The 16,170-nt window shown below is 46.8% G+C and overlaps 2 protein-coding genes across 7 annotated transcripts in view; one reads left to right on the top strand and one right to left on the bottom strand.

The window, feature by feature from the left end:
• Window positions 1–1,927, top strand: part of MYH11 (myosin heavy chain 11) — a 128,252-nt gene extending 126,325 nt beyond the window's left edge. For all 4 annotated transcript variants that reach the window (XM_069570191.1, XM_069570194.1, XM_069570190.1 and 1 more), the window contains one exon: window positions 1,213–1,927. In XM_069570191.1, coding sequence (XP_069426292.1) covers window positions 1,213–1,345 — 133 coding nt within the window. In that variant the 3' untranslated portion in view covers window positions 1,346–1,927. The remainder of the gene's footprint in view (window positions 1–1,212) is intronic.
• Window positions 1,928–3,097: 1,170 nt separating this feature from the next.
• The window catches only part of NDE1 (nudE neurodevelopment protein 1), a 35,836-nt gene continuing 22,763 nt past the window's right edge, over window positions 3,098–16,170 (bottom strand). For 2 of the 3 annotated variants that reach the window (XM_069570195.1, XM_069570196.1), the window contains exons 5-9: window positions 10,111–10,247; window positions 8,604–8,783; window positions 7,267–7,358; window positions 5,329–5,480; window positions 3,098–4,503 (exon numbers count right to left, since the gene is read on the bottom strand). In XM_069570195.1, the coding sequence (XP_069426296.1) occupies window positions 4,410–4,503; window positions 5,329–5,480; window positions 7,267–7,358; window positions 8,604–8,783; window positions 10,111–10,247 (655 nt within the window). In that variant the 3' untranslated portion in view covers window positions 3,098–4,409. Of the gene's footprint in view, window positions 4,634–5,328; window positions 5,481–7,266; window positions 7,359–8,603; window positions 8,784–10,110; window positions 10,248–16,170 lie in introns of all 3 variants that reach the window. The other variant, XM_069570197.1, reaches the window with a different exon arrangement.

The following is a 16,170-nucleotide window of genomic DNA, read 5'->3' as shown; positions in this document are numbered from 1 at the left end:
GTACCCAGTGGGCTTTACCAGCCCAGGTCCTCCCACCCTTGGCCCCCAGATGGCTCGTGCTGGGAAGCCTGTCAGCGATCAGGAATCTCTGGGCCTTGCTTCTGCCTCCTGTCTTGCCTGTCTGAGTCAACCCTGTGACTAAAGAATCGATGGGCTGGGCTCACCCTCGTGGCTTGCCTTTGTGTCGTGAAGTGGATCGTTTTTTGTTGCAAAAGTCTGCTTTCTTCTTAAACATCCTAAAATGAGTTAAGACCTGTCAAACGGTGTCAGATGGCCAGAGCTCAACATATAACATTATTTGTTGTGGTCGCTGAAAAGAAGGCAAACATTCCTTCCAAATGGTGGAGGTTAAGAGCAGGCAGGTCTGACTTTTCCTCCTGCGTGCCCGCCCTGCCTTCTTACACAAAGCTTCCCTGCCAGTGACCAGGGCGGGCCCTGGTGGGAACAGGGCACCTGGCAGGACAGAGACGAGGCGATGGGAGTGGGAAAGACAGAAAGGGGCGTCCCGCCAGTTACAGTTAAAAGACACCTTGGATTAACGGGTCTAATGTTTTTCTGACAAATATCCACTGAGCACCTGTTCTCTGCCTTGCACGGTGCCTGCCATAGTGAGCACAAGACAGATGAGATCCCTGCCTTGGGGGAACTCAGTCCAAGAATTCTGCTCCACGGAAGCAGGGTGTGTCGGTGCCTTTAACCAGACAGCATTCTTCTGGTGACCACACAGGGACCTCCTTCCCTCTCAAGGCTGCCCTTGGTGGTCATGCTCACCTTCCTCCAATTCAAAATCTAACCTCCACCCCGCTTTTCCTTCTGCAAAAGAGGAGCTGCGGACACAACAGTTCCCCCTCATCCTGGCCCCAGAGGGTAGGAATAATCCCACGCGGGGCCATCACCCCACTTGCCTCTCCCCCTTCTTTTCTAAATACAAGTCCACAGCCAACCAGAAGCCGGTGGGTCAGCAACTGACCAAGCCAGACATTTTTCTAAAGCAGACGGCCCTGCTTTGAAAAACCTATTCTGCCTCCATTGCAGCTGATTAAATGCACCCATACCTCCAGACGGGTCAGGATTTGTTCACTTCCACCTGAATATATTTGCGTCTCATTTGTTCCAAGTCTCTGTTTGTTCTTTGCTCAGTCTAAAAACCTCCTCTAACCTCGTGGAAGGTTTCTGTACTAAGCAAATATGTGTCTTCTTAAAAACCCACAGGCGAGGGAACGAGACCACTTTTGTTCCCACAAGAAGGTCTGGAGGACGTAGAGTTATTGAGAACGCGGACGGGTCTGAGGAGGAAGTGGACGCTCGCGATGCCGACTTCAACGGAACCAAAGCCAGTGAATGAATGACTCACTCAAAAACGGGACAGAACCAAACCCAGTGGGCTCTGCTTAGCACTGTCTAAATCCATGTTCAAACTCCAAACATCACAGACACCCCTCACGATGAATATAAACACTGCCCTCCGTTCAGGGCATCATCTTAAGTTTGGAACGAGGTACCAAAGGCAAAAAATCCAACAGGAGACACAGACACACCCAACGTCTCTGCCAAAACCTGTGCAGAGATTTTTTTGAATTTTTAGAAAAATGTATCCACGATAACTAATCACTGGCAACTTTACATGAAACGGGGAGAAAGTCACCACTGAGACAGGTGCCCCTGCCCCCCCTCCCCAACTTTCCTGCCCTGTGGACCCTTCCATCTTCCCGGGGTTGGGGGTGGGGGCCAGTTTGAGAATTCCTCTTCCCTCCGGTTCCCACACGTCAGATGCACACAGTTCACTGAGACCAAGTGCCTTCTGTAGTCACGTGAGTTACAAAGGAGACGCCGCTCAAAGGCTAAGAGCAGGAAATTCACACTGTTTTATATGCACTGACTGTACTTAAGGACACCTTCACTAATAAAAGGTTATAAATCACTACAACCGAGTTGGCTTCTCTGTTGCTTTCTAGAGAAAAAGGACAGGATGGGATGGGTAGGGGAGGGAGGGGGAAGAGTGGCCTCATTTATGATGATCCTATGAAGTCAGCGGAGCAGGAACTGGCAACCCACTGGCAATAGTATCTTGCCTGGTAAATCCCATAGACAGAGGAACCTGGTGGGTTCCAGTCCATAGGGTTGCAATGAGGCAGATATGACTAAGGGACTAACGTTTATGAAGTCAGGGTTGTTAATTCATTCAATGGGGAAACAGGTCTAGGGAGGTGGGATGAATTGTCCAACACCCCACAGCTGGCTAGGAGGAGAGCAGAACCTCAGAGTGATTCTGAGGGAGGGGCTCTTCCACGCAGGAGGCGAGCCGCTCGAAGCCCAGGAAGAACATGCGCATCAATCAAAGCAGCAGTGATGGGGACTTCCCTGGTGGTCTGGTGGCTGAGACTTTGCCTTCCAGTGCAGGGGGTGTAGGTTTGAACCCTGGTCAAGCGAGATCCCACGTGCCTTACAGCCAAAAAAACTAAACATAAGACAGAAGCAATACTGTAACAAGTTCAATGAAGACTTTAAAAACTATCCACATAAAAAATTCTTAAAAAACAAAACACAAAAACCAGGTAAATAGTTAATGTGAAGAATTAACATTAAACGTTCCTTGAACGTTTGAGTTAAAACACAAGACTTCACCCAGCAGGGGTTGACAAACTTTTTCTATAAAGGCCCAGAAATGGTCTCTGTCACATTTTTGTCTTTTTTTTTGTAAATTATTAAACTATCCTTTAAAAATGTATAAACCGTTCTTGGCATGAGGGCCATAAAAACTGGGTCTAGGCCTGTCCTTTTCCTCACCTGCGTGCTCTAGACCGAGCTGCCTGGCAAAGGTTCCCACTCAACACGACGACTCCATACTCAGACTCTGCGGGCACAAACAGACTGAAAAGAAAGGACTCACAGAGCCCGAGGACACGCTGAAAGGCCATACAACTTGGATAGGACATACACGTGTTCCAAACACAATGCTAAGCTGACCCGAAAGGAAACTTTTAAAAAGTAGGTTTTTTCCATTGTCACTTGGTTAAAAAAAAAGTTTTTCACCATCGGATGCACAAACACAGAAGCACTAACCAGCATTTACTGACCGCCACAAACTAGCTGAAAATCAGTTTCTCTTGATTTTATTGTTCTTTTAAAAAAATAAAAGTACGTCTTTTACCGATACAGGTTAGAATGTTGCCACGGTAATGAGGTGGGCACTGGAGTTAATTCTCTGCTGAATTTCAGTAGCACTTGAAAAGTTCTGGTTTCAGCTGGATACTTCTGCTGTTCTTTTGGAAAAATGACTTAGAAGGCTGTTAGGTTGCATGCACAGGCCTGAATTCACGTGTTCTTTTTACTTGTGTCCACAGTGTGAGGCAGCTGTTCCAGATCAGCAGGGAGGAGCCACATGCCGTCTGCCTGGAAATCCTGGGTTCGCTTCTTTAATAAGGACACTCCCAATGCAACCTGGCGGCTTCATCTTATCCGATGGTAACCTTGATTATTTCATCCAGGCTTTGAATGAAGTCCTGTTCTCAGGGGCTGCATCGCTAAGGCCATCACACCCCAGAAACCCTCAGAAGCAGAGGTCACTCCCAGACCAGGGCAGGAGGCTCAGGATAGGTCTAAAGAGGACACAGATTTTCCACTGACCTGGTCCCCACAAAATTCACACTGAAACTCAAGCATGCCTCTAAAAGCCTCAGTGACAGGCAGATTAAAAAGTCTTGGAGGTACATGTGTATAAAACAGAGAGCTAGTGGGAAACTGCTGTATAGCCCAGGGAGCTCAGCTCGGTGCTCTGTGATGGCCCAGAGGGGTGGGATATATGTACACACGTAGCTGATTCACTTTGCTGTACAGCAGAAACTAAGCAACATTGTAAAGCAATTATACTCCACTTTGGAAAAAAAAAGTCTCGGAGGTACACCACACCACAGTTTAAATAAAAGGTACATGCCTGTTCTATCCTTCACTCCAGGCGTGATTTCAGGGCACTGGCCCCTGTCGTGCCATAGCGCACTGGAGATTTTGTTCTGGAAGAAGCGCCAGCTGTGGGGGGCAGGGTGCGCCTAGGACGGGCTCAGACTCCACTTCATAGGTATCTCCGATCATTAAAAACACCTCTCAAGACCAATCGGTACTCAGCTCAGCTGACAAGGATGGGGTGGCCTTGGCACCCAAGTCACCCTTTCCAGAGGGTCAGGTTGGTCCCACCCCTGGCTGTACACGTCAACACGGAGGCTGGGGGTTAAGGGACTGCATTTCCTGCAGCCAACGACCCAGGGCCACTGGCAACGGCCTTGGTCACTTGGCTTTGTGTGACTGCTTGCTCATATTTCTCAAACCAACTTAAAAAAAAAAACAAAAAACACCCAAAACCTAGTTCAAAGAGGGAAGGAGGGGAAGGGCTCGCCTCGGCTTCCGTGGCTTTCCTAAAGCAACATCTTGACTACACCCTGGGCTGACGGCAGCGACGGTGAGGAAACATTCGATGACGGCTTTCCAAACTCCAGGCGTTTTCCCAACCTTCAGACAGAGCAAACCAAGTTAAGCGGACATTACAGCTGTTCTAGGCTGGCTAGCACGGGGCCCACCAAGTTACAAGGGTGAATATCAAGGTGGGGAGCAGTGACTCACTGGGTCTCAATTTTCTCTCCTGTGAAATGAAGAAAAGGACACTGGCCATCTAGCGCTCATGGCCCTCCCCCAAAGCCACACAAAAAGCCAGTCGCAGAAGACCCTCCAAAGAACACCCCGGGCTAAAGGTCCAGAAGTTACGTGCATGCTGGGGAAAACAAATTCTTCCTCTCCTGTCCTCCGTCTGCCACTGACCACCCCAAATCTACGTGGCCCAGGGGCCAGTGAGATGGTGGCACATCTTAGAAAATTCTAGAATGTGGAGGCCACCCTGATTTTCTTCAGGCCAGAAAATGAATGAAGCTGTTAGAGGTCAGGTTTGTGTTTTCCAATCCGGTGATTGGCTTCAGGAATCCAGTCTGGCTGATTTAGTTTCCTGAAGGTTCCAAAGGGTTTAAAAAAAAAAAATCAAAATCCTCTTCTGGGGAAAGCAGAGCAGTATTCAAAGCCTGAGTCGCAAACAAGTGATTTATACAAAGGGCTTCTCACAGCATGACTGGGAGCTGGGGCTGTAGAGTCAATAAAAACGACTCTCTTCCTGGCCATTTGCGCAAACCAGAAGATATCAACTAACTCGGTCTTAAGGGATAGAGAGATATGCTGACATAATTCCTGCAACTTTCAAAAACACAGCTATCGGTCGGGGGTCAGAGGCTTCTGGCTGGAGTGGACAGGTTCTCCCCACACCGAGGAGGAACAGCGCAAGGCACTGACCCTTTGTCGCCTAGAGGCACGCTGCCGCCGCCGGGCCGCCTGTCCACGCTGTCTCTGTTTTTGCTCCCCCGCCCCGAGGCTGGGCCACTGGCTCGACTTGGGGACTGATCGTACACGAAGTTCCGGCAGGAAGCGAGTTTGGACTCCAGGGCCTGGAGAGAGAGATGCTTTCACTGCTCAAGTTGAAGACAAGAACCCTTACACCTCTCACCACAGCCCATACTGTTGTTTGGTCGCCCAGCTGTGTCCGACTCTTTGCAACCCCCTAGACCGTAGCACACCAGGCCTCCCTGTCCCTCACCACCCCCTGGAGTTTGCCCAAGTTCATGTCCATTGCATCAGTGATGCCATCACTGTTTTTATGTGTATGGGCCATCAGAGCCTATTCACATCACAATCACTTAAGAGAGTGGTTCTCAAACTAGACCCATTAGTTTTAGAACCATTGTATTAGAACCCCAAAGCGTGCCCTTCCTGCCCCCCATCAAATTCAGTATACATCTAACTCATACAACTGGTGGTCTAAGATTGCTGCTGCTGCTGCTGCTGCTAAGTCGCTTCAATCGTGTCCGACTCTGTGCGACCCCATAGATGGCAGCCCACCAGGCTCCACCATCCCTGGGAATCTCCAGGCAAGAACACTGGACTGGGTTACCATTTCCTTCTCCAATGCATACATGCATGCTAAGTCCCTTAAGTCATGTCTGACTCTACGCGACCCCATGGACAGCAGCCCACCAGGCTCCTCCATCCCTGGGATTCTCCAGGCAAGAACACTGGAGTGGGTTGCCATTTCCTTCTCCACTAAGATATCTAGGATATCTAGGAGCCTCCTAAAAAGTCCCTTACCCTACCTATGATCCAAGTCTGCCTACAAGAAAGAATGAAATGGACTTTTGGAATCATTCACTGTCGCTGTTACCTAGGTAAACACACACCAAGTGGCAGGAGGTTTGAACAAGAACTTGCCTTGCTGTAAACAGACCCTCTGAGAACCAAACAGGCACTGAGATCACCCTGGGCTTCTCTATAATCTAACTGTTAAAATCTGTCTGTAAAACAGCAAACCAGGAAACCAAAAGCCAAAAAGAAAAACACAGGAAACAAGTCACAAGCTTCTATTAACTCTGAATACACACATTCTGGTCAATGACAGACTGGTAGGATTCAAAGTATGTGGCTTTCCATTTTAAAAAATTTAGAAAGGCATAATTTTTAAAAATAAGAGAAACAACTACAGAGAATAGCTGTGTGATTTCTCAAGCACCAAAGACTCCTTCCCTGTAATTAACATAAAACCTGTAAGGTCATGTTCTCTGCCCAGCCTTTCAAGATTTTCTCCTTGACTCCCTGAGCAAATAAAAATCATGCCTGACAAAATATGATCCCCTGGAGAAGGGAATGGCAAACCAGTTCAGTATTCTTGCCTCAAGAACTCCATGAACAGTGTGAAAAGGGAAGGCAGTTTTCAATTTTTCTCAGTTTCTTCAAACTGAGAAAAATACCATTAATACCATTCAAACTTCCCCAATTGCCAGGGAAGATGGCCCAGGGAAAGAATGGTATACCTGGGGATCTAAGGGTGCCTCAGGGTCAGAGCCTGGGTTTGTCAGAAACAGTGCTCCCCGAAGGCCTTCCCTGGCGGCGCAGTGGTTAGGACTCTGGGCTTTCACTGCCCGGGGCCTGGGTTCAATCCCTGGTTCAGAACTAAGACACAAGCCACGCAGCCAAGACCAGCCACACGAAACTTTAAAAACCAGAACCACCATCCACAGATGCACAGCAGTTCTAAGGGACGCGAGACGAGCCAGGCCTGCATCTGCGCTCATGACGCCTCTGCCAGAGGGGGAGTGGCCAGTAAGGTCACGCCTCGAGCCTCCTGAAGACAGAGGATGCCAACGTGAACGTCGGGCAGCACGCCACGCGACGCCGTCTTACCCCCACTTTCCGCAGCAGGTCTCCCACGATGTTGAGGGCTGATATGCGGGCTGCGGGCGTGAGGGGGGTCCCCCCAGTGGAGTCGTCCAGGCCTGTGTGTGTAAAAAGGACGCACACGTGACACCAACACACACGGAAAATCTGTGCACGAACATCTCTGAGTGCGGAATCCGGAGGTGGGTCCCTGTGCCCTCTGACCCCCAATGCTGCCCTGTTTCAATCACTAGGGTGCTGCCTGACATAACGAGAGTACCTGATGACCAACTTCTCATAGCCTTATGATGACTATACTCAGTATTTATCTTTAGATGCTATTCTTTGAAATGAAAAAAAAGCAAGTCCTCTGAAATTCTGAGGAATGCCATACTGTGAATTAACATTCCCAGCATCTGAACAAGACCCACTGGTCACGGTTCCACCCCTTGGAGCCCCCTCTCTCCGCTAAGCAGGGCGCCAGGGCTTGGAGTTCAGCATCACCCGGGTGCTCCTCAGAAACGCAGGATCTCAGGTCCCGCCCACATCTGCTGCAGCTGAGGCCCAGCTGAGGCACGTGCTTAAAGTGGGACTAGCCTGGGACTCTGGCAATGGCACACTCTGTGCCTGCTGGGCACAAGCTGAGGGACAGGCAGTATGTGGGGGGGTCAGCCCGGAGCTTGCCCGCCATCCGCCAGCTGTGTGATGTCAGCCCAGCTCCTTAACTGGGAGTCCCAGTCTCCTCATCCATCAGATGGGGGCAGGGCTTGCATCACTTGCTTCTTAGGCCTCATTGCAAATCCAAGGAGGTCGTACGTACCCACAGAGCACAGCAAGCAGAAAGGCTGGCACCGCCTGAGTGCTCAGCAATTGTCTATTATTATTATTTGTTATTAAGTGGCCCAATCAGAGCCCCACAGCTAATCAGTCATCAGAGGGGCTGGGTGAGCACTCCATTTCTTGTTTTTTCCCCTACTCAGCACAGGTTATGCTGGGATCAGTTCTACGGGATGTATTGCTGGACCCACAAAATGTTTTATCTCGTTACTGAAGTATTTAACTTGGGAGATTTCATATACAACACGAGGACTTCTGGCCTCTGGTCCTTACGAAAGGACCCACACCTCTCATGGCTGAAGCAGAGAGGCAGCGGCCCCTCTGGACAAGACTTCTGTTCTCCGGTTTGCCGCAGACTCCCCTGCTCCCTGTCGCCTCACATTCAAGAGGCTCCTCCTACCTACCGCATTAGTCTGCCCCTGTGAGCCCTGCCTCTGCTCCCTGCTGTACAGCCTGGCCCTATTTCTCTCTCACCCAGGAAAGCCTTGTGAAGCCAAGAGCACTCTCCCAGCTCCCATCCCCCTTACCACGTCTGAAGGTCCCAGGAGTGTTTAAACTAGAGCTGGGTCCTCGATGAGCTATGGGGGTAGATGGCATGGAGCCAGTGGCCTGCACCGCTGTGTCTGTCCTCTCAGCGTCCACTGAGCTGGGCATGGGTGTCCTGGGTTTCTCCTGCTTTTGCTGCACAGCTAATTCCTGTCGCAAATCTAGGCGAGGAAAAGGATTCTGATTAAGTCCTTGTTGCAGGTGATGGGGCAGGAGACAAGGGTGAGCAAGAACCACACCAGAGTGAGAAACTCCCGGTGGAAACCCAGAATGAAGCATACCCCATGGGACCTTGCCTCGCAGGCTTGCAGGACCACAGAGTTTTTCTTTTGAGTAAAAACAAAAAGATTTAAAAAAAAAAACTTTTAAAATTATGACTGTACTGTTTCGGGAAAATTCCAATGTATCAGGATACACAGAGTACCAAGTGAAGACATGCCTTTCCAATCCACCCTCAAATGTTCAGCCTCATGCCTGATCACTGTAACATGGGGGTGAGCATTTCAGTCCTTTTGCTCTGCATTTTCACACATACAGTTTATATATGTGTGTGTGTGTGTGCATATCTTTTAAGCATATAATTTTTATTAAACATAACTAGAAACATACATCTACTATCTACATACTTTCCCCCTTCAATGTTATGTCCTAACAAGCTATGACATTTATATCTGTATCGTGTTTGTTTCAACTACTTAACATTCCACAAAATAAATCTGTGTAATTTACATAAGCAAATCATTATTGACGAACATTTAGGAACAACTTCGTTTTAAACTCGAGAATTTTACTTTTTAATCCCTCTTCTACTGGCTACACATTAGAAATCAAATGAACGTCATAAACAATTAACTGGGACTTTAACAATGTCTCTTCTGAACCCAACTAGGATGACTTGCGAATGTGGTAGAAGGCTGGGGGAATTCCCTGGTGATCCAGCGGTTAGGACTCCACGCTTTCACTGCCAAAGGTGTGTGTTCGATTCCTGGCTGGGGAATTAAAAGCCCACAAGCTGCATGGCATGGCCAAATTGAAAGAAAAAAAAAAAAGCCCTACCTCTAGAAGTGCTCCAAAGAGCAAGCGCTGATGAGAATCCTGAGTTCCAAGCCACTTGCATTAGCAGCCATCACGTTTCAAAAGTAAAGATGTGGCTAGCAAGTCCAGATGGACTGGCTAGCAAGTCCATCAACAGGCATTTCCCCCCCACCGCAAAAAACTCCCGTGCTCCTGCTAAGCATAAAGCTGGTGATGGACTTAAATACCCACTAGGGGTCTTTACAGAGTTGGACATTTGACAGTTCCTAGCACAGGGTAGAAATCAAGCCTCAACCTGCCCGGGGTGATCCCCACCCTTGGACCAGAGCGCTGAGAAGGCTGCAGGTTTCCAGCAAAGGGCAAGCCGGGTGATGCTGTGGGACAGGACACCCTCAGGCCGGGAGAGGGCACAACACTGGTCAAACCCACAGACCAAAGCCCTGGCCGCCTGACCTCTGGCTTCATCCTTCAGTCGCTGCACAGATTCCAGGAGATTCTCCTTCTCATCCAATTCGCTCTCCAGGAAGGCATTTCTTTCTATGGCTTGATTCAAACGCTGTTCAAAGTCCTCCAGTGACATGATCGTGGCCCTGGGTGAGAGACCAGCAAGGTTGCCCGAGGGAACAAACGCATCTGTTATGCACCAGAGAGACGAGACACCTGGGGAGCGGGCCCCGGCTCCCGCACGTCCTAATCCCAGAGATGAGCAGCCCCTCGACTTCAGGACCAGGCTCTTCACCTGCACAACCCGTCAGCTCACGAGGCGCACAAGGCTGTCCCGTGGGTTAACTGAGAGCATGTCCATACAGCACTTACAACATGAGCCAGGACCTAATTAGGGCCATAGACAGGCCCCGCTCAAATGCCAAGAGCAGCACGTTCTGTCTTGTCTCAGAGACTCAGTGTGTAGTCAGCACTCAGAACACCCCACTAAGGTGCACGTGCGATCTAGTAATCATGCATTATCCCTCAGTCACCTTAACAAGTTCAGAAAGTTTCAAACGCCCAGCCCAGCTGCCCTAACCACCACGTATTTTGGAGAGTGTAGACGGGTCACTGGAATGTCATGTTAAAGGCACTGACAAGTGCAGCCATAAGGAAGTCTGTTTAACTCTGTCTGGGATGTTCCTGGTGGATAAGAATCTGCCTGCCAATGCAGGGCACACAGGTTCAATCACTGGTCCTGGAAGATCCCACATGCTGCAAAGCAACTAAGCCCAAGCACCACAACTACTGAGCCCACACTCGAGAGCCCTCGCGTCGCAACTGCTGAATCTGCGTGCTACAACTAGTGAAGCCCGTGTGCCCCAGAGCCTGTGCTCCACGCAACACGGGAAGCCACCACAACGAGCATCTTCACCATAAGGAAGAGTAGCCTCTGCTCGCTACAACTAGAGAAAGCCTGCATGCAGCAACGAAGACCTAGCACAATCAAAAAAAAAAAAAAATTATCTTTAACTCTGTTTGGACAAGCTGCGTTCTCTGGGACTGTTTCCTCACATGCAAAGCAGAGGTACAGGGGTAGTAACAGGACCTCCACACGGGGTGGGGGAAGCGGAGTAACACAGAACAGGTGTTTCACAGATGCTTGACAAGTGTCAGCAATTCTCCTCGCCGATTCCGTGTTTATGTCTGAGGACCTCTAACATCCCCTGAATTGTATCTCATGGTGACTAAAAACGTCTGGAATGAAACCCTCCTGGCTCTAATACGTAAGACTATCTAAGTGTTCTTAAGGAACTTGACCTCTCTGGACCTCCAGGCCTTCAACAGCCAAGTGAGAGTCAATCGTTTATCTCGTCCATCCACAGATGAATGGATAAAGAAGCTGTGGTACATATATGCAATGGAATATTACTCAGCCATAAAAAGGAATGCTTTTGAGTTGGTTCTAATGAGGTGGATGAACCTGCAGCCTATTATACACAGTGAAGTAAATCAGAAAGAGAAACATAAACATCACACATTAACACAGATATATGGAACCTATAAAGACGATACTGATGAGCCTATTGGCAGGGCAGCAATGGAGATGCAGACACAGAGAACAGACTTATGGACACGGGGTGTGGGGTAGGAAGGAGAGGGTGGGATGAGTGGAGAGACTGTAGCATGGAAATATATATACTCACATGTGTAAAACAGGCAGCCAGGGAATTTGCTGTATGACTCAGGGAACTCAAACCAGGCTCTGTGACAACCCAGAGGGATGGGATGGGGAGGGACGCTCCAGAGGGAGGGGACATATGTATACTTATGGCTGATCCATGCTGATGTATGGCAGAAACCAACACAATATTGTAATTATGCTTCAATTAAAAACAAATTTAAAAAATCATTCATTTCTTCAGCACTGCCTTCTCAGACCAGATTGAGTCCTAATGTAGGAACTAATGTTCCTACCTCAAAGGGTCTTTTGAAGTAAAGAAGATAAAGTTACCAAAAATGCCTGATTAAAAACAATAAAGGGATGATATTTAAGAATACAAGACTGGAATCAGTTAAAATGACCCTAAGGCTGGCAGGTCAAACAACAACAAAGATGCTGTAGCTAGGAATTCATGTAACAACAGACATCTAAGATTTGAGGCCACAGAGGCTTGCTGAAATGCAAACATATGCTATTTATGAGGAGGCAGACCCCAAATCATAAAGAAATCAATTATCTGTAAGTTATCTAATAAGTTTAACACCATCCTAATAAAAATACAGGCTTCCCAGGTGGTGCTAGTGATAAAGAACCTGCCTGCCAATGCTGGAGACATCAGAGATGCAAGTTAGATCCCTGGGCTGGGAAGATCCCCTGGAGGAGGGCATGGCAACCCACTCCAGTATTCTTGCCTGGAGAATCCCCATGGGCAGAGGAGCCTGGAGGGCTACAGTCCACAGGGTCGCACAGAGTTGGACATGACTGAGCAACTATCACTCACATTCAGCATTTTATAAAAATACAAACAGGTTTTTATTTGAGGTATAGGCATAGGAGGACTGATTTGAAAGATGATGAGATAACAAAACAAGAATGGTCAGGAGAAGAACATTAATAGTAAAAAAAGAATGAGACCTTGCCGCTTGTGACAACATGGATGGACCTAGAGAGTATTAAATCAGAGACAGACAGTATCATATATTTCAGTTACATTTAGAACCTAAAAAATATTAATAAATGAACAAACACAACAAAACAGGGTTACAGACACAGAGATTAAACAGGTGGTTGCCAGAGAAGAGGAGGTTGGAGGAGGAGAAAAATAGGTGGGATAGATTGAAAGTGAAAGCGTTCATCGCTCAGTCAAGTCCGACTCTTTGCAACCCCAAGGACTGTAGCCCACCAGCCTCCTCTGTCCATGGGATTCTCTAGGCAAGAATACTGGAGTGGGTTGCCATTCCCGTATCCAGGGGGATCTTCCCGACCAAGGGATCAAACACAGGTCTCCTGCATTGCAGGCAAATGCTTTCCCAAGTGAGCCATCAGGGAAGCTAGATTAAGAGGGACAAAGTTCCAGTAGCAAAATAAATGTCATAGCCATGAAACATACAAGGCGGGGAATACAGTCCGTAACTATGTAGCATCTTTGCTTGGTGGCAGATCTTAAAGTAGACTTCTTGTGGCCATCATTTTGAAATGTATAGAAATACTGAATCACTATGTTATATAATAGGAACTAACACAGCAGGTCAATTATATTTCAAAACAAACAAACAGATTTAAAAAAAGGGATCAGATTTGTGGTTTCAGGGGCCAAGGGAACTGGATGAAGATGTTAAAGGTACAAACTTCTAGCTATAAGGTAAATAAGTACTAAGGAGGCAACACGCAACGTAATTATAATCAATACCGCTGTATCTTAAAAGTTGTTAAGAGGTTAAATCCTAAGCGTTCTTACCAGAAAAAGACCACTTTTTTTTCCAATTTTTAAATGTTGTATCTATAAGAGACGATGGGTATCCACTAAATATATTGTGATAGCCATTTCATGATGTATGTAAGTCAATCCCTTGTGCTATGCACACTTAAACTTATACAGTGCTGTATGTCAATTATATCTCAATAAAACTGAAAGAAAAAAATGGCCAGGAGAACTGTGAAAGAGAAGAGATCAGGGGAGCTAGTTCCACCAGAAACAAAGAACATGTTATTATGAAGCCTCAATAATGTAGAGGGCTGCAGTGTGCAAGTTATAAGAGCAGACAGGTCAAAGAGAACCAAAGGTCCGGAAATAGATCCAAATGCATGTGAGAATTTATGATAAAGGTGGCATCACAAATCATCAATGAAAAAGACGCCTGGTTCAATTTTAGGTCTGGGAACTACCAGGTAGCCACCTGGAAAAAAATAAATGTTGGATCTAATGTTGCACCCCAAGATTAACTTCAATTGGGTCAAAAACTTAAAATCACTAATTGGTCAAAATCTACTATCGGCTTCTGGAATGCCAGAGAAATGAAGAACAACTTCAGCGGCATTTCTGGCGTTCCTGAACTTATGTGGATCAATAACCACCGGACTGTATACAGTTTGACTGGGTAATACCAGCAGGGCATGGCACTTGGGTCTATTGTTACTTTGTGAATATTTACTTTCAACTAAAGGTAAGTATCCTAGTTGTCACCTGAGTGACAAATAGCTCTATGTGCTTTATATGCTGAAAGTCTGTCAACTGATATATAAAAGCATATCTATATACAAGAATAAAATGCAAAAAAGCATATTTATTATAGTAAAATGATGCAATACATAATATGAAAGCTGCTAACCTCACAGACAGCTATGAGAAACTGAAAACAGGCAAGTGGGAAAATATATTTTCAGTAAATTTTCATATTAAGAGATACATCTTCTCTTCAATAGAGGAGATTAAGAAGAGGAGGCAAGAATACACAGAAGAACTGTACAAATAAGGTTTTAATGACCTGGATAACCACGAAGGTGTGATCACTTACCTAGAGCCAGACATCCTGAAATGTGAAGACAAGTGGGGTCTCAGGAAGCATTACTACAAAGCTAGTGGAGGTGACAGAATTTCAGCTAAGCTATTCCAAATCCTAAGAGCTGATGCTGTTAAAGTGCTGCACTCAACAGGTCAGTAAATTTGGAAAACTCAGCAGTGGTCCCAGTACTGGAAAAGGTTAGTTTTCATTCCAATCTCAAAGAAGGGGAATGCCAAAGAACGTTCAAACTACTGCACAATTGCACTCATTTCATATGCTAGCAAGGTAATGCTCAAAATTCTCCAGGGTAGGCTTCAACAGTACGTGAACTGAGGACTTCCAGACATACAAGCTGGATTCAGAAAAGGCAGAGAAACCAGAGACCAAATTGCCAACATCGTTTCAATCACTGAGAAAGCAAGGGAATTCCAGAAAAACATCTACTTCTGCTTCATTGACTATGCTAAATTTGACTGTGTAGATCACAACAACTGTGGAAAACTCTTAAAGAGATGGGAATACCAGACCTCCTAGCTCATGAGAAACCTGTATGCGAGTCAAGAAACAGCAGTTAGAATCTTACATGGAACAAAGGCCTGGTTTAAACTTGGGAAAGGAGTAACATAAGGCTGTATATTGTCACCCTGTTTATTTAACTTATGCAGAGCACATCATGCGAAATACTGGGCTGGATGAATCACAGGTTGAAATCAAGACTGCTGAGAGAGATACCAACAACCTCAGATATGTAGATGATACCACTCTAATGGTAGAAAGTGAGGAGGAGCTAAAGAGCCTCTTGATGAGAGTGAAAAAGCTGGCTTAAAACTCAACAGTCAAAAAACTTAAGATCCTGGCATCCGGTCCTGTCTCTTCATGACAAATAGAAGGGGAAAAAGTAGAAGCAGTGACAGACTTTGTTTTCGTGGCTCCAAAATCACTGCGGATGGTGACTGCAGTCATGAAATTAAAAGATGCTTGCTCCCTGAAAGGAAAGCTATGATGAACCTAGACAGTGTATTAAAAAGCAGAGACATCACTTTGCTAACAAAGGTCCATATAATCAAAGCTACAGCTTTTCCAGTGGTCATGTACAGGTGTGAGAGTTGGACCATAAAGAAAGCTGAGTGCCAAAGAACTGATGCTTTTGAATTGTGGTGTTGGAAAAGACTCTTGAGAGTCCCTTGGACTGCAAGGAGATCGAACCAGTCAATCCTAAACAAAATCAATCCTGAATATTTACTGGATGGACTCTGGCCATTTGATACGCAGAGCTAACTCTTTTGAAAAGACCCTGATGCTGGGAAAGACTGAAGGCTAAACGAGAAGAGGGCAGCAGAGGCTTAGATGGCTAGACAGATCACTGACTCAATGGACATGAATTTGAGCAAACTGCGGGAGACAGTGAAGGACAGGGAAGCCTCGCGTGCTATAGTCCATAGGGTGGCAAAGTGTCAGACACGAATGAGCGACTGAACAACAAAATTTCCTGAATCATTCAAGGTTACCCTTTCACAAGGTCACCCTCTACTCAGTTGAAAGTGTTATTTAATTTTACAGACATACAGCTGGAGGGAACAA

This window comes from Ovis canadensis, chromosome 24 (genome assembly GCF_042477335.2).
Source record: "Ovis canadensis isolate MfBH-ARS-UI-01 breed Bighorn chromosome 24, ARS-UI_OviCan_v2, whole genome shotgun sequence".
Classification (NCBI taxonomy): Eukaryota; Metazoa; Chordata; class Mammalia; order Artiodactyla; family Bovidae; genus Ovis; species Ovis canadensis.
Note: the sequence above shows the minus strand (reverse complement) of the source record. Positions and strands in the feature narration are given on the sequence as shown.